Source organism: Ahaetulla prasina, chromosome 13, assembly GCF_028640845.1.
Source record: "Ahaetulla prasina isolate Xishuangbanna chromosome 13, ASM2864084v1, whole genome shotgun sequence".
Taxonomy (NCBI): Eukaryota; Metazoa; Chordata; class Lepidosauria; order Squamata; family Colubridae; genus Ahaetulla; species Ahaetulla prasina.
In genome coordinates this window covers 2,730,606-2,749,928 of record NC_080551.1, presented here as the reverse complement: position 1 = coordinate 2,749,928, position 19,323 = coordinate 2,730,606, and the positions used below count along the sequence as shown (strand labels likewise).

The window sequence follows — 19,323 nt, the reverse complement described above, 5'->3', positions numbered from 1 at the left end:
CTGTCCCCGCAGCCGGGCCCGTTTTATCTGCTTCCGAACGCTGAGGAATGTCCTAGCATGCCTCCCGGCCCCAGCCCTGGCTCCATGCCCAGACAGGCCGAAGAAGAAGTGCCTCCAGCCCCCAGCCCTGGCTTCATGCCCAGGCAAACGGAGCAACTAGACCCCTCCCCCTCCCCCACAGCATGTGAGCCTGAGGAAGGTCAATTACCAACAGCTGCAGACTGGAGTGACCCTCGCTTTAGGAGAATTGATAGGCGGCGTCAACAGAAGGAAGGGAGGGGCAGGCCTGGATAAGTGCTGAGTCATGGAGCCACACCCCATGGCCTATATAAAGGATCTGCTTTTTCGCATTCCTCTGAGTCAGGCAACGTCTACCTTATCTTGCTGAAATCACTTTCTGGTCTCCTGCCTGCCTTGAGAACTTTGCTAGGACTTTGGCAGAACTGCAGAGGCACGCCTGATTCGGATTTCCCTGACCTGGCCGTCAGCGGAGGAGTGGGACATGACAGTTCCTTTCTGATCTAGGATCGCCTCTTCTCCTATGGGGATACGGTGGCTCAGGGGCTAAAATGCTGAGCTTGTCGATCGAAAGGTCGGCAGTTCAGCGGTTCGAATCCCGAGTGCTGCCATGCAACGGAGTGAGCTCCCGTTACTTGTCCCAGCTTCTGCCAACGTAGCAGTTCGAAAGCACATAAAAATGCGAGTAGAAAAAATAGGGACCACCTTTGGTGGGAAGGTAAGAGTGTTCCGTGCACCTTTGGCGTTGAGTCATGCTGGCCACATGACCACGGAGACGTCTTCGGACAGTGCTGGCTCTTCGGCTTTGAAACGGAGATGAGCATCACCCCCTAGAGTCGGCAACGACTAGCACATATGTGCGAGGGGAACCTTTACCTTTATCTTACTCTTCCCCTGGGCAGTCCTACTCCAGCCTGAAAATGTATACAGGGAGTCTTGACTTACGGCTACAATTGAGCCCCAAATTTCTGTTGCTAAGTGAAATATTTGTTAAGTGACTTTTGCCCCATTTTATGCCCTTTCTTGCCACAGTTCTTAACAATTCTTAGCATGGTTGTTAAGTGAACCTGGTTTCCCCATTGACTTTCCTTGTGAGAAAGTCGCAAAAGGGAATCACGTGACCCCTGGACGCTACGATCGTCATAAGTATGAGTCAGTTGCCAAGCGTCTGAATTTTGATCATGGGAATGGTGCAACAGTCGTTAAGTGTGAAAAATGGTCATAAGTCACTTTTTTCAGTGCCATCGTAATTTTGAACAGTCACTAAATGAATTGTAAATCGAGGACTAGCTGTGTTTTGGGGATTGATTTCAGACAAACTGATACCTGGATCCATCTTGCTGCAGTTATTTCCTTTTAATTAAGAATTGGTGTGGTAGTTTTACTGTGTGACACTTACTATACTCATTTTATAGCGTTTGAAAATGTTTAAATGTTTAGAGAAAAAGAAATATATCCAGGAAGATGCATACTCAAAACTAAAGTCTTCACTTTCATGAAATCAAATGTCAGAAGTATTTGGAAATGTATCTTAATAATTGTTTAGCTGTCCCACAACAGCAAAATAAGTTTGATTGTGTTTGTTTCTCTGTATCTGTGCGGAGAGGTGCATCAGTGGTGGGATTCAAGCAATTTAACAACTGCTTCTCTGCCCTAATGATTTCTTCCAACAACCAGTTTGCCAAACTGCTCAGAAAGTTAACAACCGGTTCTCCCGAAGGGGTGCGAACTGGCTGAATCCCACCACTGAGGTGCATGGATATGATCTGGAAGAGAATATTTTCATTTGTCAGCTACATTTCGCAGCTTGGCATCTGTGCACCGCCTCTACATTTCTGAGGTCTTCATGTTTTTCTCCAAGAGCTCTTCAAAGCATCCAACTGACTATTCCTGGAAAAATATTTAATTAATTTTAATTTGTATCAAGTTTTTTCTCAGTTTTGCTTTGCAACATCCTTGACTTACGATCGGCTGCTTAGTGACTGTTCAGATTTATGACAGACCCTCTGAAAGGTACTTACAATCTGGATTTGAAGTTCCACCTGTAGTCACATGATTACATTTTGGGTGCTCGGCCACAGTAATAGCCATTTGCAGTGTCCTGCAAATATTGCAATTTACAATATATTTTTGCTGGAAATCAGTGTAAACTTCTGGTTTCTGGCAAAAAACATTCATTGCAGTCAATGGGTCTGCTTAACAACTGCTGCATTCACTTAATGACTGCTGCAAAAGATGTAACTCACAATCCAGCCTGTGGGGTACTTAGATCTGCTCTGCAGGGCCGGCCTGGAAATAGCAAAAGTCTGGCCCACAGTGCTACTGCTAGCAAAAATGGGGTGCAGGGGGTCGCACTTGCGACCCCGCGACCCGTTTGGCTGCCAGAGTGCTGCAGGAGGCCGTCCAGGCCCAAAACGGGGCCTCCACAATGCTCCAGGAGGCCATCCTTGACTCAGGTTATAAAAGGGAGGAACGATAAAATATTTTACCTTTCAGGCTTGCAGGATTCTGCTACTATAGCCGAGGGGTCTCCAACCTTGGCAGCTTTAAGCCTGGTGGACTTCAACTCCCAGAATGCAAAGCTGGCTGGGGAATTCTGGGAGTTGAAGTCCACCAGGCTTAAAGCTGCCAAGGTTGGAGATCCCTGGGCTATAGCCTATGTCAATAATTTATAGTTTTTGTCTTCCTATAGAGTCAGTTTCTTGATCTCTCTCATAGTGTGATCAAGTAGATAAAGTAAGTATTAAAAAAAACAAAAACAAAATGTACGCCTCTATTTTTATAAGTGTATGAAACCATGTGTGTGGAAGTACGGTCCCGTGTCATGCCCATGGCCCTCCCCCCGACCTTGCCCCCCCCGGCCCTCCGAGGTCAAACAGAACCCTGAGGCGGCCCTCAATGAAATTTGAGTTGGACCCCCCTGACTTAGACCAAACTGGCTCTCAGTTTTCATGTGGGATCAGTTATAGGCGGTATGAAACCAGGATGCACGTTCAGAAGTTGTAATCTGAAATAGGAAGAAATATAGGTTTCCTTAAAGAGTTTTCAGACTGAATGAAATAGTTCCTAGAAGGTTGCTGTCTTATCATTGATGCAAAGTACTATAGAGATGAAGTTCAGTGTCAGTTTTTAATTGAAAAATGACTGATAGGTTGTCATTCAGGAGTCCCGTCGTCGTCAGAGATGGCTGTTTTCACTGAAACCTTTTCCCCCTTGAATTACTTCTAAACTTTCCCACCAGCACTAGGGTACTAAACTGGGTGTCTGCAACCTGCGGCTCCAGAGCCATGTGCGGCTCTTTCGTCCCCCTGCTGTGGCTACCTGTCAGCTGACCCACCACTGGCTGGCCCCACCCCTTGCACTCCCCTTCCAGTCACTCTTCACCTGGCCCGAGAAGGTAAGGGGGACGGTGGGGGATGGAGCCCAAGGTGCACGCAGCACCAACAAGGGCCGGAAGAAGCGCCTGCGAGATACGGCAACAACAGGGGTGCTTCGCTCCCACTCTGGAATATGGAGCGAGTCTCCATCACCCGCCGTCACCCTTCCCTTCTCAGGCCAGGTGAGGAGTGACTGGGAGGGGAGGGCGTGGGCCGTGGCCAGGCAGTGGTGGGCTCAGCCCACAGGGAGCCACAGCAGGGGGACGAAAGAGCTTCATTTATCTGGGAACCTGAAATGACTCTTGATTTAAATACGGTAAAAAGCACCCAAAGAAGAAGAAAGAACAACATCACCCCAAAAAAACCCCACCAACCCTCGCCTGTTTTTTGGAAATGGTTCAAGAGGGAACACACACAAGAGAGAGAGGGGGGGGGAAGGGAGGGAGGGTTGGACATGAGAGGGAGAAACAGAGAGAGAGAGAAAGAGAGAGAGAAAGACAGAAAGAGAGAGATCGAGAGAGAGATCTGTTTCCCACAGAAAATACCAGGAGCCACAAAACCTGGGTAAACGTGGCTAGGGGGGTGTCCTGTGACTGGGTGGGAGTGAGTGACGTCGAGTTGGCCACGCCCATCCAGGTTTTATGGCTCCCGGTGTTATCTTTGCTGTGGGAAATGGGTCCAAATGGCTCTTTGAGTGTTTAAGGTTGCAGACCCCTGTACTAAACACTTAATTTAGTGAGGTGGACGCTGTGATTTATTAATTGCATATTTTATTCATTGAGAAATAATCCAAATGGCTTCCCAGCCTTACTCTTGGTTAATTAAAAAGGAGCCATTTAAGTGAACCCAGAGCTAGTCTACAGTTGTTGTCTTCTATGGGTATAAAAAGGCAGTAATTTTTTTGACAGCCACTGATTGGAAAGTTGCTTGCAGCCATCTGGAAGCAAAGGGAACACGTTTTGGATCAATAACTGGCAAATTTTCCATTAAAAAGAATACCTGAAGAGTGTTCCAAATAGCCCCTGGCATCTTAACTTTCCATGGCAACCCCAAGTGCCGAGATGTGGAGGACAAATCATTTTTGGACCATTTTTCCAGACTACTTGTTAACAGTTATTGCTGTCCCAGAAGGTTGACAGCTGACATGATTGATATTTCATTTACTTGTCATCTCCGTTTGAGTAATGGAGAAGGCCATTCCTTTTTTTTATTATTATTATTATTATTTTTAAAGAAACAAAGAGCGAAAGCTACTCAGAGCCTCTCTGGAGTCAGTCCCAGGAAAATGAGTCAGAGTCGTATAAGAATCTGCTTCTGAAGCTGAAACTCTGGCTTTGATGTCGTGTTTTCAGCTGGTTTTGTGTCTCCAGGCTGATGCTAGAGGAGAAGAGAAGCAGAGTTCTGCAGATCGAGATACACGGGACTCAGTGGGGTCAAATCACAGTTTCTTGCCTTATTTAGAAGGAAGGATTGTCTTGCAAGATCAAGCTGAAAGTTCATTTAGTTCTCTTGTCTTTAAGATCAGGGACGTCCAACCTTGGCAACTTTTAAGACTTGTGGACTTCAACTCCCAGAATTCCCCAGATAGCCGTGCTGGCTGGGGAGTGAAAGTCCACAATCTTAAAAGTTGCCAAAGTCGGACAGACTTGCTTTCGGTGCAGTTAAAGAACCTTTGACAAAATAATTAATAAGGTCAGTCACATGTTTTGCCTACACGGATATTAACATAACATAACATAACATCAGAGTTGGAAGGGACCTTGGAGGCCTTCTAGTCCAACCCCCTGCCCAGGCAGGAAACACTACACCATCTCAGTCAGATGGTTATCCAACATTTTCTTAAAAATTTCCAGTGTTGGAGCATTCACAACTTCTGAAGGCAAGTCGTTCCACTTATTAATTGTTCTAACTGTCAGGAAATTTCTCCTTAGTTCTAAGTTGCTTCTTTCTTTGATCAGTTTCCACCCATTGCTTCTTGTTCTACCCTCAGGTGCTTTGGAGAACAGCCCGACTCCCTCTTCTTTGTGGCAGCCCCTGAGATATTGGAACACAGCTATCATGTCTCCCCTAGTCCTTCTTTTTGTTAAACTAGACATACCCAGTTCCTGCAACCGTTCTTCATATGTTTTAGCCTCCAGTCCCCTAATCATCTTTGTTGCTCTTCTCTGCACTCTTTCTAGAGTCTCAACATCTTTTTTACATCGTGGCGACCAAAACTGGATGCAATATTCCAAGTGTGGCCTTACCAAGGCATTATAAAGTGGTACTAACACTTCACGTGATCTTGATTCTATCCCTCTGTTTATGCAGCCCAGAACTGTGTTGGCTTTTTTAACAGCTGCTGCACACTGCTGGCTCATATCTAAATGGTTATCCACTAGGACTCCAAGATCCTTCTCACAGGTAGTACTATTGAGCAAGGTACCACATATATTCCATTGAGAAGTTTTGCCACCAGCTGGGCTTCATCTCTTAAGGTCCATGCAACAGAGTCTTCCAAGAAACTACTAGAATTCCACAATGTTTCCCAGCTGGATTTTCCAATCTGTCTCTTGGAGGTCTTTCACCGTTAAGAATCAATGAGGTTCTCTGATCTAGAACTAGCCCCAAACTGGACTGCTTTCTTTGATCAGTTTCCACCCATTGCTTCTTGTTCTACCCTCAGGTGCTTTGGAGAACAGCCCGACTCCTCTTCTTTGTGGCAGCCCTGAGATATTGGAACACAGCTATCATGTCTCCCTAGTCCTTCTTTTGTTAAACTAGACATACCCAGTTCCTGCAACCGTTCTTCATATGTTTTAGCCTCCAGTCCCTAATCATCTTTGTTGCTCTTCTCTGCACTCTTTCTAGAGTCTCAACATCTTTTTTACATCGTGGCGACCAAAACTGGATGCAATATTCCAAGTGTGACCTTACCAAGGCATTATAAAGTGGTATTAACACTTCACGTGATCTTGATTCTATCCCTCTGTTTATGCAGCCCAGAACTGTGTTGGCTTTTTTAACAGCTGCTGCACACTGCTGGCTCATATCTAAATGGTTATCCACTAGGACTCCAAGATCCTTCTCACAGGTAGTACTATTGAGCAAGGTACCACATATATTCCATTGAGAAGTTTTGCCACCAGCTGGGCTTCATCTCTTAAGGTCCATGCAACAGAGTCTTCCAGGAAACTACTAGAATTCCACAATGTTTCCCAGCTGGATTTTCCAATCTGTCTCTTGGAGGTCTTTCACCGTTAAGAATCAATGAGGTTCTCTGATCTAGAACTAGCCCCAAACTGGACTGCTTTCTACGTGACTCTGTCTTCCACTTTGTTTCTACATATGATTGGTGGGAATCTTGCTTTTGCTTTGGCCTGATTTGTGGTATCATATTTGTACATATATAAAATTAATATCTCATAGTGATTTGGGATTGGCATCTTCCCCCATATTAATATATTGTGAAAGAAGCATGCATGATGTGTAAGTTCTGGAAATATCCACTCTATTTCTCCTTCTGGAATTCTGACTAAGGGCCTGGTTGATTATAGGTAGGAAGTGTCTTTGTGTGTATGAGTGTGTGTGCCTATTGTAACAAGATATAGCAGTTAACCAAAATGCTCCGTGAATCTGAGATACCGAAAGTGCTTGTCAGTGTCCTTGGCAGCTGCCAAACTAAAGTTTTTATTTTCCATGCATGATTCTCAGAGTCCTCTTTATCAAGATTTAGTATGTTGAAAGGGATACGGTTACAAGAATTCCAGCAACTGAACTATTTTCCTTTGAAAATCAATGTGCTGATGGTAGTCCTTGACTTACACAGTTCACTTAATGACTGTTCAAAGTTACAACAACACTGAAAAAAGTGACTTATGACAGTTTTTCACACTTACAACCATTGAATCACCCCCATGGTCACATGATCAGAATTCAGACATTTGGTGACTGACTCCTATTTATGACAGTTGCCGTGTCTCAGAGTCACATGATCAGAATTCAGACATTTGGTGACTGACTCCTATTTATGACAGTTGCCGTGTCTCAGAGTCACATGATCAGAATTCAGACATTTGGTGACTGACTCCTATTTATGACAGTTGCCGTGTCTCAGAGTCACATGATCAGAATTCAGACATTTGGTGACTGACTCCTATTTATGACAGTTGCCGTGTCTCAGAGTCACATGATCAGAATTCAGACATTTGGTGACTGACTCCTATTTATGACAGTTGCCGTGTCTCAGAGTCACATGATCAGAATTCAGACATTTGGTGACTGACTCCTATTTATGACAGTTGCCGTGTCTCAGAGTCACATGATCACCTTTTGTGACCTTCTGACAAGCAAGTCTTTGGGGAAATCAAATTCACTTAACAACCGTATTACTAACTTAACAACTGCTGTGATTCATTTAACAACTGTGGCAGGAAAAGTCATAAAATGGGGCAAAACTCACTTAATAAAGGTCTCATTTAGCAACAAAAACTGTCAATTGTGGTTGTAAACTCTATACGTTAGCATAGCCACTTTCTGATTCTTATTTTAAGCCTTCTAGTAAACTGCCGAGAAAGTGAGTCTTATCAGTTATTTTCATTTATTTTCTCATTTGTCTTCTATACCCCAGTCCTAGGATTCAGGGTGGGATATAACAGAATCAAAGTAAAGAATGAAAAGAAAAAACAAACATAAAATTAATAGTGGAGAGGAACATTCAATCCTGCTTAAAAGCACAGTAGAATATGTAGTTTTAACAGCTGCTGCACTGCTGGCTCATATCTAAATGGTTATCCAACATTTTCTTAAAAATTTCCAGTGTTGGAGCATCCACAACTTCTGAAGGCAAGTCGTTCCACTTATTAATTATACTAACTGTCAGGAAATTTCTCCTTAGTTCTAAGTTGCTTCTTTCTTTGATCAGTTTCCACCCATTGCTTCTTGTTCTACCCTCAGGTGCTTTGGAGAACAGCCCGACCCCCTCTTCTTTGTGGCAGCCCTGAGATATTGGAACACAGCTATCATGTCTCCCTAGTCCTTCTTTTGTTAAACTAGACATACCCAGTTCCTGCAACCGTTCTTCATATGTTTTAGCCTCCAGTCCCTAATCATCTTTGTTGCTCTTCTCTGCACTCTTTCTAGAGTCTCAACATCTTTTTACATCGTGGCGACCAAAACTGGATGCAATATTCCAAGTGTGGCCTTACCAAGGCATTATAAAGTGGTACTAACACTTCACGTGATCTTGATTCTATCCTCTGTTTATGCAGCCCAGAACTGTGTTGGCTTTCTAACAGCTTTACCTGGAGGCAGGTGGTTCTACTATCTGATCCATGTCCCTGCTATCTCTACTCTGATGCATAGACCAACCTGGGCAAGGTGTTCCCTGATGTAATTCAGTGCTGGGCTATATCGGGGTTTGTTGCCATTCGTAGCACTTTGAATTGAGCCCAGAACCCTGTTGGCAACTTGTGCTGTAACCTTAATATTAAGTTTAACACACTAGTGTTATGCTGCCATGATGGGATTATCCCATCAGCAATGTAGGCACTGCATATTTCATCAGCTATAATGGGTTATCTCCCAAAGCTGTGACAATGGTCATTAACCATGAATCGCTGTCACTAAGGCACCCTGGCCCACAGGTGTACAGTGTTCAGTGTCCTCAATCTGCAAAATGAAGATTGGGTCAACTAGGTATCCGCACTATGTGTTAGAGCCGTGTTTACATGGGAGTGGCTCATGGTTGCCCCAAAGACAATGAACTGATGGGGTGCAGCAAAATCCTCTCCCAAGGCATGGAATCCTTCCCCAAGACTGTCAAGACCAGCCACAAGATGACATGCAGGAACTCAGGAAGACTTAGGTGGTCGATTCCAAGAAGTATCCTAGCCTATTGCTATGCGTCAGTTCCACCCAGAGGCAATTCAAGAGCCAGATATTCCCTAACAGTTTCTACATTTAACTTTGGGTTCTATTCTTTTTTCTTTCTTTCTTTTTGTCAGTCATCCTGGCCTAATTGCCCCCCATAACTTTTATCTCAAATTGCTCTTGGCTTAGCAGTGTACTGGACAGTATTTCCTGGCTCAGATTTTCAGAAGGAACTGCCGTTGACACTTTAAGCTCTTTGGCCAAAGGCCAAGGATTGTTGGATGTGCATTTCTACATTTCTGTTGGGATATGGAAGGGTTCACCCGAAGGGCACATCATCCTACAACTGATGGTCTGAATCGGATTTGGGTGTTCTTTATTGAGCCTTTGTTTCTCTAACCAAAGTCAGTCAGGTGGTTGGTTATCCAGCATAACTCAGAACAAATATTTATTTGCCTGTGGACTGAGCAGATTTAAAGTACCTGTTTGGGTTGGAGGAACTACAGGCTAAGAAAGCCTGGCTGAGCAGAGATATTTCACAGCACAGGCAATCACCAGAGAAGAGAGCTACTTGGAGTCCAGAGTTTGCTATTTTGGGGCCAAGTCACCATATTGGTAACTCTTTTGAAGGCAGACAAATACAGAAGAAGGGAAGTGAAAGTTGTGATACATTGCGTGCATGACCGACGTATGAGGGAGGTCTGCAGGTAAGATCTGGTGAGAGTGTCGAACAGCAGATAAATGGTTAAAAGCCAATTTTTCAAGCCTGTGTTGATTTGTTTGCCTCTAATATGGCTATTGTGGAATTGAACACAATATGCAAACTTGATTGCCATTCTGATCTGTTTTTTTCAGTATTACGCAACTGTAATGGAGCAACAGGGAAATGGACAGTTGATCGTACCCCTGCAGATCTACCCAAGAGGTAAATTTTCACAGCTTTTAACCCCTCCCAATGTTCATCAGGTCTTCTATTTTCTAGAGATTTAAAGAGAGATAATTCTACCGTTTGGTCTTAAGTTGGGCTTGAGAAATCTATTCTTTGAGTGTAGCTGCAGCTGTTTTCCAAAGCAAACCAGGATAACAGAAATTATAGTTTGCACCGCACAGAATAGAATTTTATTGGCCAAGTGTGATTGGACACACAAGGAATTTGTCTTGGTGCATATGCTCTCAGTGTACATAAAAGAAAAGATACGTTCATCAAGGTACAACATTTACAACACAATTGATGATCAATATATCAATATAAATCATAAGGATTGCCAGCAACAAGTTATAGTCATACAGTCATAAGTGGAAAGAGATTGGTGATGGGAACTATGAAACGATTAATAGTAGTGCAGATTCAGTAAATAGTCTGACAGTGTTGAGGGAATTATTTGTTTAGCAGAGTGATGGCCTTCGGGAAAAAACTGTTCTTGTGTCTAGTTGTTCTGGTGTGCAGTGCTCTATAGCGTCGTTTTGAGGGTAGGAGTTGAAACAGTTTATGTCCAGGATGCGAGGGATCTGCAAATATTCCAGCATGTGGAAAGTTTAAAAGTTCACTGTGGCTGTAAGCACAGACCTCCCCCAAAGGGATAAGCCAAAGCCATGGATAGTCTCCAAACTGTAGTCAGGGGCCGGGTTTTTGCGATCCAGTATTGCAAAAATGGGAGTATTGTAAAATCTGGAGATATCATTTGTCCACGCATATGTGTGCATGTTATGTAACTTTTTCCATGCACTTAGATATTTTCCTCAGAAGCATAATTTTTGATGATTGAAATTAAATGCAAGTAGATTTCCATGCAATAAATCAATTGAAATACCTCAAAACTAAACTATTCCCCTGCATAAAACAATCATGCTGCAAGCTTTCCAATTAAAACTTTATAGACTTTTCATTACTTGTAACTCTCTCCATTTTGAATTGGGCAATCAACCGACAGGTTTCCTAGCAAGCTGATCAGGGTTAGAAAGAGGGCAGCAGTTTGAAGATGGAATTCGCTCTTGAAAAAGGATGTATTTAGAACAGAAATAGGTCAACGTCCCTGTTTCCCTCTTGCATACAAGCATGCCTGGCTCACATGTGCATACAAGGTTGCTGTTTCCTCAGAGTGCCCCAGTCTTTTTCTTAAACACAGATTTGGAAGGATTACTGAGACGGTCAGGTCAAATGCTCTGGACTCTCAATTTCATTGAGGGCTGCACCAGGGTTGTGTTTGATTGGGGGGGGGGGCAGGATGGGCATGGCCAGCTCAACGTCACTTATGACAGGGGCAGCCAATTGCTCTGCCATCGAAAAGGGGCTTGTTGTGTCTTGCCCGCCCTCAGAGCAGCCGGGGCCTTCTTACCTGCTCCCGCACACTGAGGAATGTATGCCTCCCGGTCCCAGTCCTGGCTCCATGCCCACACAAACTGCAGAAGGAGAATCTCCCTGCCCCAGCCCTGACTCCATGCCCAGGCAAACGGAGCAGCTAGACCCCTCCCCCTCCTCCACAGCAGGTGAGCCTGAGGAGGGTTTATTACCAACAGCTGATTGGTGTGACCCTCGCATCAGAAGATTGGAGAGACGGAGGCAACAGAGGGAAGGGAGGGGCAGGCCTTAATGAGTGCTGAGTCATGGTGCCACACCCCATGGCCTATATAAAGGAGCTACTTTCTGGCAGTCTCTGAGTCAGGCAAAAGTCAAACTTATCTTGCTGAAGTCACTTACTGGTCTCCTGCCTGCTCTGAGGACTTTGCTAGGACTTTGGGCAGAGCTGCAGAGGCAAGCCTGATTCGGATTTCCCTGACCCAGCTGTCAGCGGAGGAGTGGGACACGACAGGGCTTTTGAATTCTTGTTTTTGGCTGCAGCTGCCTCCTGCAACCCTCTGCCAGCAAAAATGGAGCAAAAATGAAAGCTCCGTTTTTGCTGGCAGAGGCACTGCTGGCCAGTCCTTGGCTGTTTCCAGTGCAGCCCCATGGGCCAGATCTAAGCACCCTTGAGTTTGACACCCCTGCTGTAGAAATCCAGACATTCCCAGTACAGTGCCTTCTGCCTTTTCTTTTTTTGGAAACCCTCATACTGCTCTCCCTATTAGGAAGATTTTCCAAAAAGTCTGTTAGGATCGGCCTTCCTATAAGATGAACCTACTGTTTCATGTCTTACCCTCTAGAGCAGGGGTCTCTAACCTTGGCAACTTTAAGCCTGGAGGACTTCAACTCCCAGAATTCCCCAGCCAGCTCTGCTGGCTGGGGGATTGTGGGAGTTGAAGTCCTCCAGGCTTAAAGTTGCCAAGGTTAGAGACCCCTGCTCTAGACCATAAAGAAAAGGTTTCAGCCGTTAGACAGGAGTGCACCATATTCCCTCTTCCCTTCTCGTCCTCTGGCCAGTTGCCTTAGTCTCTGAACTTCCAGGCCTTTTGGATGTTCTCTTTGCCCTTCTCTGAACCAGACCGATTTCTCTGAATGGGATCTGACCTGATTATTTTCCATCCCAAAGGTGCTTTTTCAAAAGGCAACTGGACTTCTTCCTTTGCTTTTCCTTGAAGACATTTCGCTTCTCATCCAAGAATCTTCTTCAGTTTTAACTGAATAGTGGAGAATGGAAGCCTTTATATTCCTTGCAGTCATCTGGTTGTTAGCCCTGTGAGAGTCATGGAGGCCATTTGGAGGTTTATCTGTATTAGGGCCTCTGGTGGCGCAACAGGCTAATGCATCCTGTTATTAACAGCAGCTGCTTGCAATTACTGCAGGTTCTAGTCCCACCAGGCCCAAGGTTGACTCAGCCTTCCATCCTTTATAAGGTAGGTAAAATGAGGACCCAGATTGTTGGGGGCAATAAGTTGACTTGGTATATAATATACAAATGGATGAAGACTATTGCTTGACATAGTGTAAGCCACCCTGAGTCTTCGGAGAAGGGCGGGATATAAATGCAAATTTTTTTAAAAAAGGGAAAAACCAAAGAAGCCCAGCTACCTTTTGAAAAAGCACCTTTGGGACAACGAGGATCTGGATGACGGAGAATCTCCATAGACATATAAACTTTCCATGCACTGGGACTCTTCTTCCATTGATGCAGCCTCAAATTACAATTCACTTTTTTACCTTCCATGTCCCACTGCTGACTCTGCCTCACCTTGCAGTCAACGGCAGTTTCAAAATCCTTTTCATCTTCGTTATTGTTAATCCAGATATCCCCAAACTATATCTTGATGTTCAATGTATGTTTCTTAAGCAAAGTTTGTGTTTATCTTCATTGCTTTTCATTTTATCTTTTTTCCCCCTCTTCCTTCTCTTATCTAGTAAGATTGTTTTAAGCTTCATTTCTGCCTTCTAGGTTATTAGCTGTTTGACTGATTGACTGGTTTTATATTCAGCCCACCTCACTGTTGAGCGACTGGGTGGCTTACAACATCATAAAAACTGAAATTTAAAACATTGAAAGTTACCAAGGCTGTCCCACCTGGTTTTATGATACCTGTAAACAGAGGAGATCCTTCCTGCTCTTCATCCAAACCTTTAATGAAATTGTTGAAGAATAGAGACAGTTGCAGGGGGAATCTACTCAATGCCATCTCCAATTGCAGGGGGAACTGTGGATAAGTGTGATTTTTCAAGCCTGCTGCATATCTCCCCAGTTGTCCTGCCATACTTAATCCGTTTGCTAATTGGCATACTATGTGGCACTTTGTCAGATGCTTTGCTGAAGACAAGATACCTCATTATGTGCATTGCATTCCCACAACCTGCTCAAAAAATGGCCAGTTTGCCCTAATCACACTTAAAACCCTTGCACGTGATCAAAATATGGACACTTGGCAACTGGCATGTACTTATGATGGTTGCAGTGTCCTGGGGGACAGGACACAGGATCCCCTTTTGCAACCTTCTGACAAGCAAAGTCAACGGGGAACCCAGATTCACTTAACAACCGTGTTACTAACTTAACAATTGCAGTGATTTACTTAACAACTACGGCAAGGAAGGTTGCAAAATGGGGCAAAAAACTAACTTCACAACTCGGTGGCTTAGCAACAGAGCTTTTGGGTTCAATAGCAGTCGAGGACTTCCTGTATTACAGTTAGTAATAATAATCTTTTTTTAAGGCTACACTTTCCCTAAGCAATGAAAAAGAAAAGGGAAGCGCTAATCGGCATATTATCCAGTGCATGGGAGGGGCAGATTGGGGAAGGGCTTTCATGCATGCAAGTGTGTTAGAGCAGGGGTCTCCAACCTTGGCAACTTTAAGACTTGTGGACTTCAACTCCCAGAGTTCCTCAGCCAGCAAAGCCCACAAGACTTAAAGTTGCCAAGGTTGGAGACCCCTGTGTTAGAGGACACGTGGCACAGAAAGGAAGATCTTCAGCTTTTGCACAAACACCTGAACAGAAAAGGATTCCAGAGGTTTGCAGGTCAGCACTAAGCAGATATTGATCATAGGTGTGTGCCAACCAGCAGATCTTCATGGGGATACTGCTGAGGCCCCAATGGAGTTGGGTGATTGAGTAACAACAGATCCCACCTCCACCCATTCCACTCCCACCTCCCCAACATGTCCCAGATTTTAATCTTGGTCTTAATTGATTGTTTTAGTGTAGGCATATTTTTATGTCTGTAAGCCACCCAGAATTAATATTATGATAAGATGGACGGCTGATAAATTTTATAAATGGGTAAATAAATAAATAAAACATTTCCAGGGATTATTGAGGCAGAGCTTAATGTAAAGTGGGTAGTTGCATGGATCAGTGTTTCTCAGCCTTGGCCACTTTAAGGAGGGTGAATGTCAACAAGCAAGGAAATTCTGGGAGTTGAAGTCCTCACATTTAAAGAGGCCAAGGTTGAGAAACACTGCCATAGATAAATCTGATTGTTCACATAATTTGATCCTAAGTTAAGCAACCAATTGCTCTAATTTTTATTTAATTTAATTTTATTTAATTTAGCACTCTACATTTCAAAAAGCCAGCTCATTTTGCATTTCTTGGATCCTTGTAGCTTCAATTTGTGGCTTAGTTCCATAAGCGATCACATTTGTAGCCACTGTAGGTCCTCTTTTATTCATGCACCCAAAGAAATAAACATAATCACAGCATTTCTGCCACCCTAGCCCCAAATTAAGGGAGACCCCGCAAATTTTACTCTGCTAGTCATTGCTGACTGTAGGGGACGGTGCTCATATCTGTTTCAAGGAGTCTTGAGGCAGCGTTGCCCGAAGACATTTCCAAGGTCATGGGTCCAGCATGATATCACGGAGCACTGTTACCTTCCCAGTGTTACCTTTTTATCTACTCGCATTTGCCTGCTTTCAAACTGCTAGGTTGGCAGGAGCTGGGATGGGGACGGGGGCTCATCCCGTTGCATGGAGCTCAGGTCTCAAACCTGGGTTGCTGGCTTTCCAGCTGACAAGCCCAGAGTCTTAACCACTGAGCCATCACACTGCCTCCTTGCCCCGAATTAGGAATAGCTTATTGTTTTTATTTTTCATTTGCCATCGGATGATATTCCTATTTTTCATTCCCACTCTTTCGTTCCTTCCGTCCACAAACTAGCAAGCCAGCATCTCTTATTTAAGGATATGCAAGCAATGTTTAATGTAGTTTAAATTGCACGGGGCCTGTCCTGACTGCTGTGTTTAATAACTATCATCTGTGTCCTCTTGACTAATAAATGGCTCTGTTTCCTGCTGTCATAACCATGAGTGAAATGCGTGTATTTCCCAAGAAGGGGGAGAGAAAGGGGGGAAATCAAATCCATCCTTTCCCAGACAATCAATCAAAATTGACAGGCCCTTTAACATACTATTTGTAGGGCGCTGTAGTTTTAAAATGGGAACTGTCCGTAACATATAGCTCCGAGCCTTTGTGGCTTTAACATTTGCCCGAACACTCCATTGGGCTGGAAAGGGGCAGCGGAGTTCCAGGGGCGTTAAGGAAATGTAGTTCTTCCTTTGGCTCCACTTCATCTTGAAGCCTGTGAGAACCGCCGGACAATAGATCTGTCCACGTAGCTATGAAGAAAGAGCAGCTTAGTTTATACTGTATCTGATTCCTGATGTCCTCAATGCTACTTTTAATGCCCAGCTTCTCTTTTCCCACATAAAAACCAGAGAAGATTTCTTTATGGTAACACAGAATGCAGGTCATTGTTCTTTGGGGTGCTGAGCACATGGGGTCTCTTGTATTAAACACCCAACCTACAGCGGCTGTGTTAACCTGCCCACCCCCATACAGGGTCACCAGAAAACATGCGAAGATGAAATATTGTAAAAAGAAGGGGGCAAAAGAAACACACACACACACACACAGAGAGAGAGTGCAGTTACTGGGAGTTGGAGCAGGAGATCCTCTTCATGGCTTCCATTTTGATATCTTTTAAGATATAAATAAGTTGAGGTTTTGATTTGTTGGTTTTAAAAAAAATACGCTCCTACAGGTCCAGAGATCCCATTTTAGCATCTCTGCTGAGAGCCCTGGGAGATGCCTTTCGATCCTTTCTCTCCACTAATTTCTGCATCGCTCTCATTACAAAAAAGAAAAGATTTCATTTTGAAGAAATTTGTAAATGGTGCTGATGTATTCTACAATTTAGTCAATTACTGTTTCAGCTTGCAAGCCTCCTGGGAAGAGGAACATACATGGCCTGAAGGTAGGAATTTCAATAATTGTTTCCGTAAACGTAGATGGATTTGCAATGCTGTGTTCCATTTATTGAAATGTCAGATAAAAAAACTGCACTTTCTCAGCCTTGACAAGCAGATATATATATATATATTTACAAACTGCAGCAGAGGACAGATCCTTCCTGGGCGCGAGCTCCGCTGGTCTGTCTTGTGCCTGGAGAGGCATTGTTTCTTTCCTGGGTTTTGTGAACCCGTTTCTTAGATCAGCCTTGAAGGTGCTGGGCAATCGCTTGGCCTGCTGTCCCCTTTTGATCTGCAGAAACGCTCCTCTTGGGCCACCCAAACTACCCCTAAGCAAAGACAAAAGGCGGCACGAATGGAGATGCCTACCTGCCTAAGGGCAGCTGTAAGATTAGGGTTACCTGTCCTTCGATCAGCCCTCCTACCTGCAAAGGTGGTTGGTGGTTCATGGGTTGAATTAGGAATTCCGTACGGTGTGCAGGATGGTGCCTCCATCTTTTCAGTGACATTAGAGAGAGGTAATTGATATATTCGTGCAAAAAAAGGTGATGGGCCAGGGAGGGAAGGAAGAGATGTATTTAATAGAGACGGAATGAAAGCCGTATTGTGTGCCAGCTCCTGATTGCATTACCTAACCAAGCATTTCAAATGCAGAGTGAATAAAAGAACAGGGTTCCTCAATAACACAATGTGGTAACCTACATACAGGCTGGATTTCTACCATGGGCAACCAGCTAATTAACCTTCCTAGTGAAATAGGAAATTCATGGCAAATTACAGGTTAATTAGAACCACGTCCTCTGAATAAAAAGTACGGATAAAGATTCTTTTCCTTCCCGCAGGTAAATACGCGAGCAGGGTCTGCTAACAATAGCAGTGCGGCCATCCCAGACTCCCTTCCAAGCCATAGGTAAGAGGTGGGCGGTGGGGTGTGTGCGGGTGGGGGGGGGGAAGCACGCTTGCGCTTTATTAAGGCACAGCCCCAGAAGTGATTTTTGCATAGTAATTAACAGAAGCAAACGGGGAAAGGTGGGAATACTTGGGGGGAATTTAGTTGAGTAGTTTTCAGCAAGGTTTTTGCAGCTTGGTGAATCCAGCGCTAACCTTGCCTGTTAGTCGACCTACTTCGGCGTGGATTCCTTGACATCCCCTAAGCAAAATTTTGCATGCACTGCAGCGTGCATCTCTCTGTCACCTCTTCTGCGTATGGCGTTGCATTTTAGGAGAAGAAGAATTTCTCCAAGTGTGATTGAGCCAAGCCATTCGTGTCTGGGTTGCAACCTGAGTTATCAGGCACCCATTTGGACAGGTGCAGCATGGAAGGTTCTCAAACGTTGATTCAGCAGGGAGATCTAAGCAAGTTTGGTCTAGTGGTGAAGGTGCTAAGCTAGAAGCCGAGAGGCTTTGAGTTCTGGTTCCGCCTTTGGCAGGAAAGGCGACTTTGGCCAATCACCAGAAGACAACGAGTTCTAGTCTTGCTTTGGGTATGAAAAGTAGCTGGGTGACTTCTGTCTCATAGCCCACCTGATAGGGTTGCTGTTGTAGAGAAAATAGGAGGAGAAAGGAATAGTGGTATATCTGCAGCCTTCATTATTTATAAAAAATAATAAAGGTGGGAGATATATAAATATTCATGTAAATAAGGCACCAACTCTTTGTCTCAGTTTAAGGTCTGTAAAATGGGAGCACTAGGGATACCTCAGGTAAGTATTTGCAAATAACGTAGGATAAAAAGTGTAAGTGCTGTGTAGACCTTTCTAAACGATCATAAGAACGTTCCTTGGAATACTGTTTGCCAGTGCAGACTTTGCTTCAAATCTGAGCTACTTACTCTAACGTGGTTTTTGTGCTCAGTCCCTTGCTGGGAAATGGAGCGTGGTGGCTCTCAAAACGGAAGGAAAGGAAAAAAGGTGTGCTGAATTTGGCAAAGGTCAAAGCAGGGCCTTTAGCCAAGGGAAAGGAGCGGCAATCAGGAAAAGAACACCGTCAGGAAGGAACAAATGGAGCAGAAACCCTGAGGGCCACTGGCTCTTTGGTAGAAGAAGGAGAAAACCTTTGCCCCTAAGCAGAGCCAAAATGGTCTCTGGCATTAAGAAGGGTTTCCATAGAGTTGCACATGATCCCCTTCCCCGTGACCTAGGAGGAACTCCTGTGTTGCTGATAAGTGGCATTGTAGCCTGCAGTGAAATGGACAAATGTGGAATTTTATATTTAAAAAAACCCTCTACAGCAGGGGTCTCCAAACCTTGGCCACTTTAAGCCTGGCGGACTTCAACTCCCAGAATTCCCCAGCCAGCTTTGCTGGCTGGGGAATTCTGGGAGTTGAAGTCCGCCAGGCTTAAAGTGGCCAAGGTTTGGAGACCCCTGCTCTACAGTTTATCACGAAATGCCAGAATAATGTTCAGATTGTGCTTTCAATACAAAGATAGTATTATCTGCCATTATTGTACGTCTGGTGTTTAAAC

The 19,323-nt window shown here is 44.3% G+C and overlaps 1 protein-coding gene across 9 annotated transcripts in view; it reads left to right on the top strand.

The window, feature by feature from the left end:
- The window catches only part of MAP2K5 (mitogen-activated protein kinase kinase 5), a 197,670-nt gene that overhangs the window by 18,394 nt on the left and 159,953 nt on the right, over positions 1–19,323 (top strand). For all 9 annotated transcript variants that reach the window (XR_009152052.1, XM_058156774.1, XM_058156775.1 and 6 more), the window contains 3 exons: positions 10,101–10,170; positions 16,823–16,863; positions 17,701–17,768. Coding sequence is in view for 8 of the 9 variants with exons in the window: in XM_058156774.1 (XP_058012757.1) it covers positions 10,101–10,170; positions 16,823–16,863; positions 17,701–17,768 (179 nt within the window). In the remaining variant the exon portion in view is untranslated. The remainder of the gene's footprint in view (positions 1–10,100; positions 10,171–16,822; positions 16,864–17,700; positions 17,769–19,323) is intronic.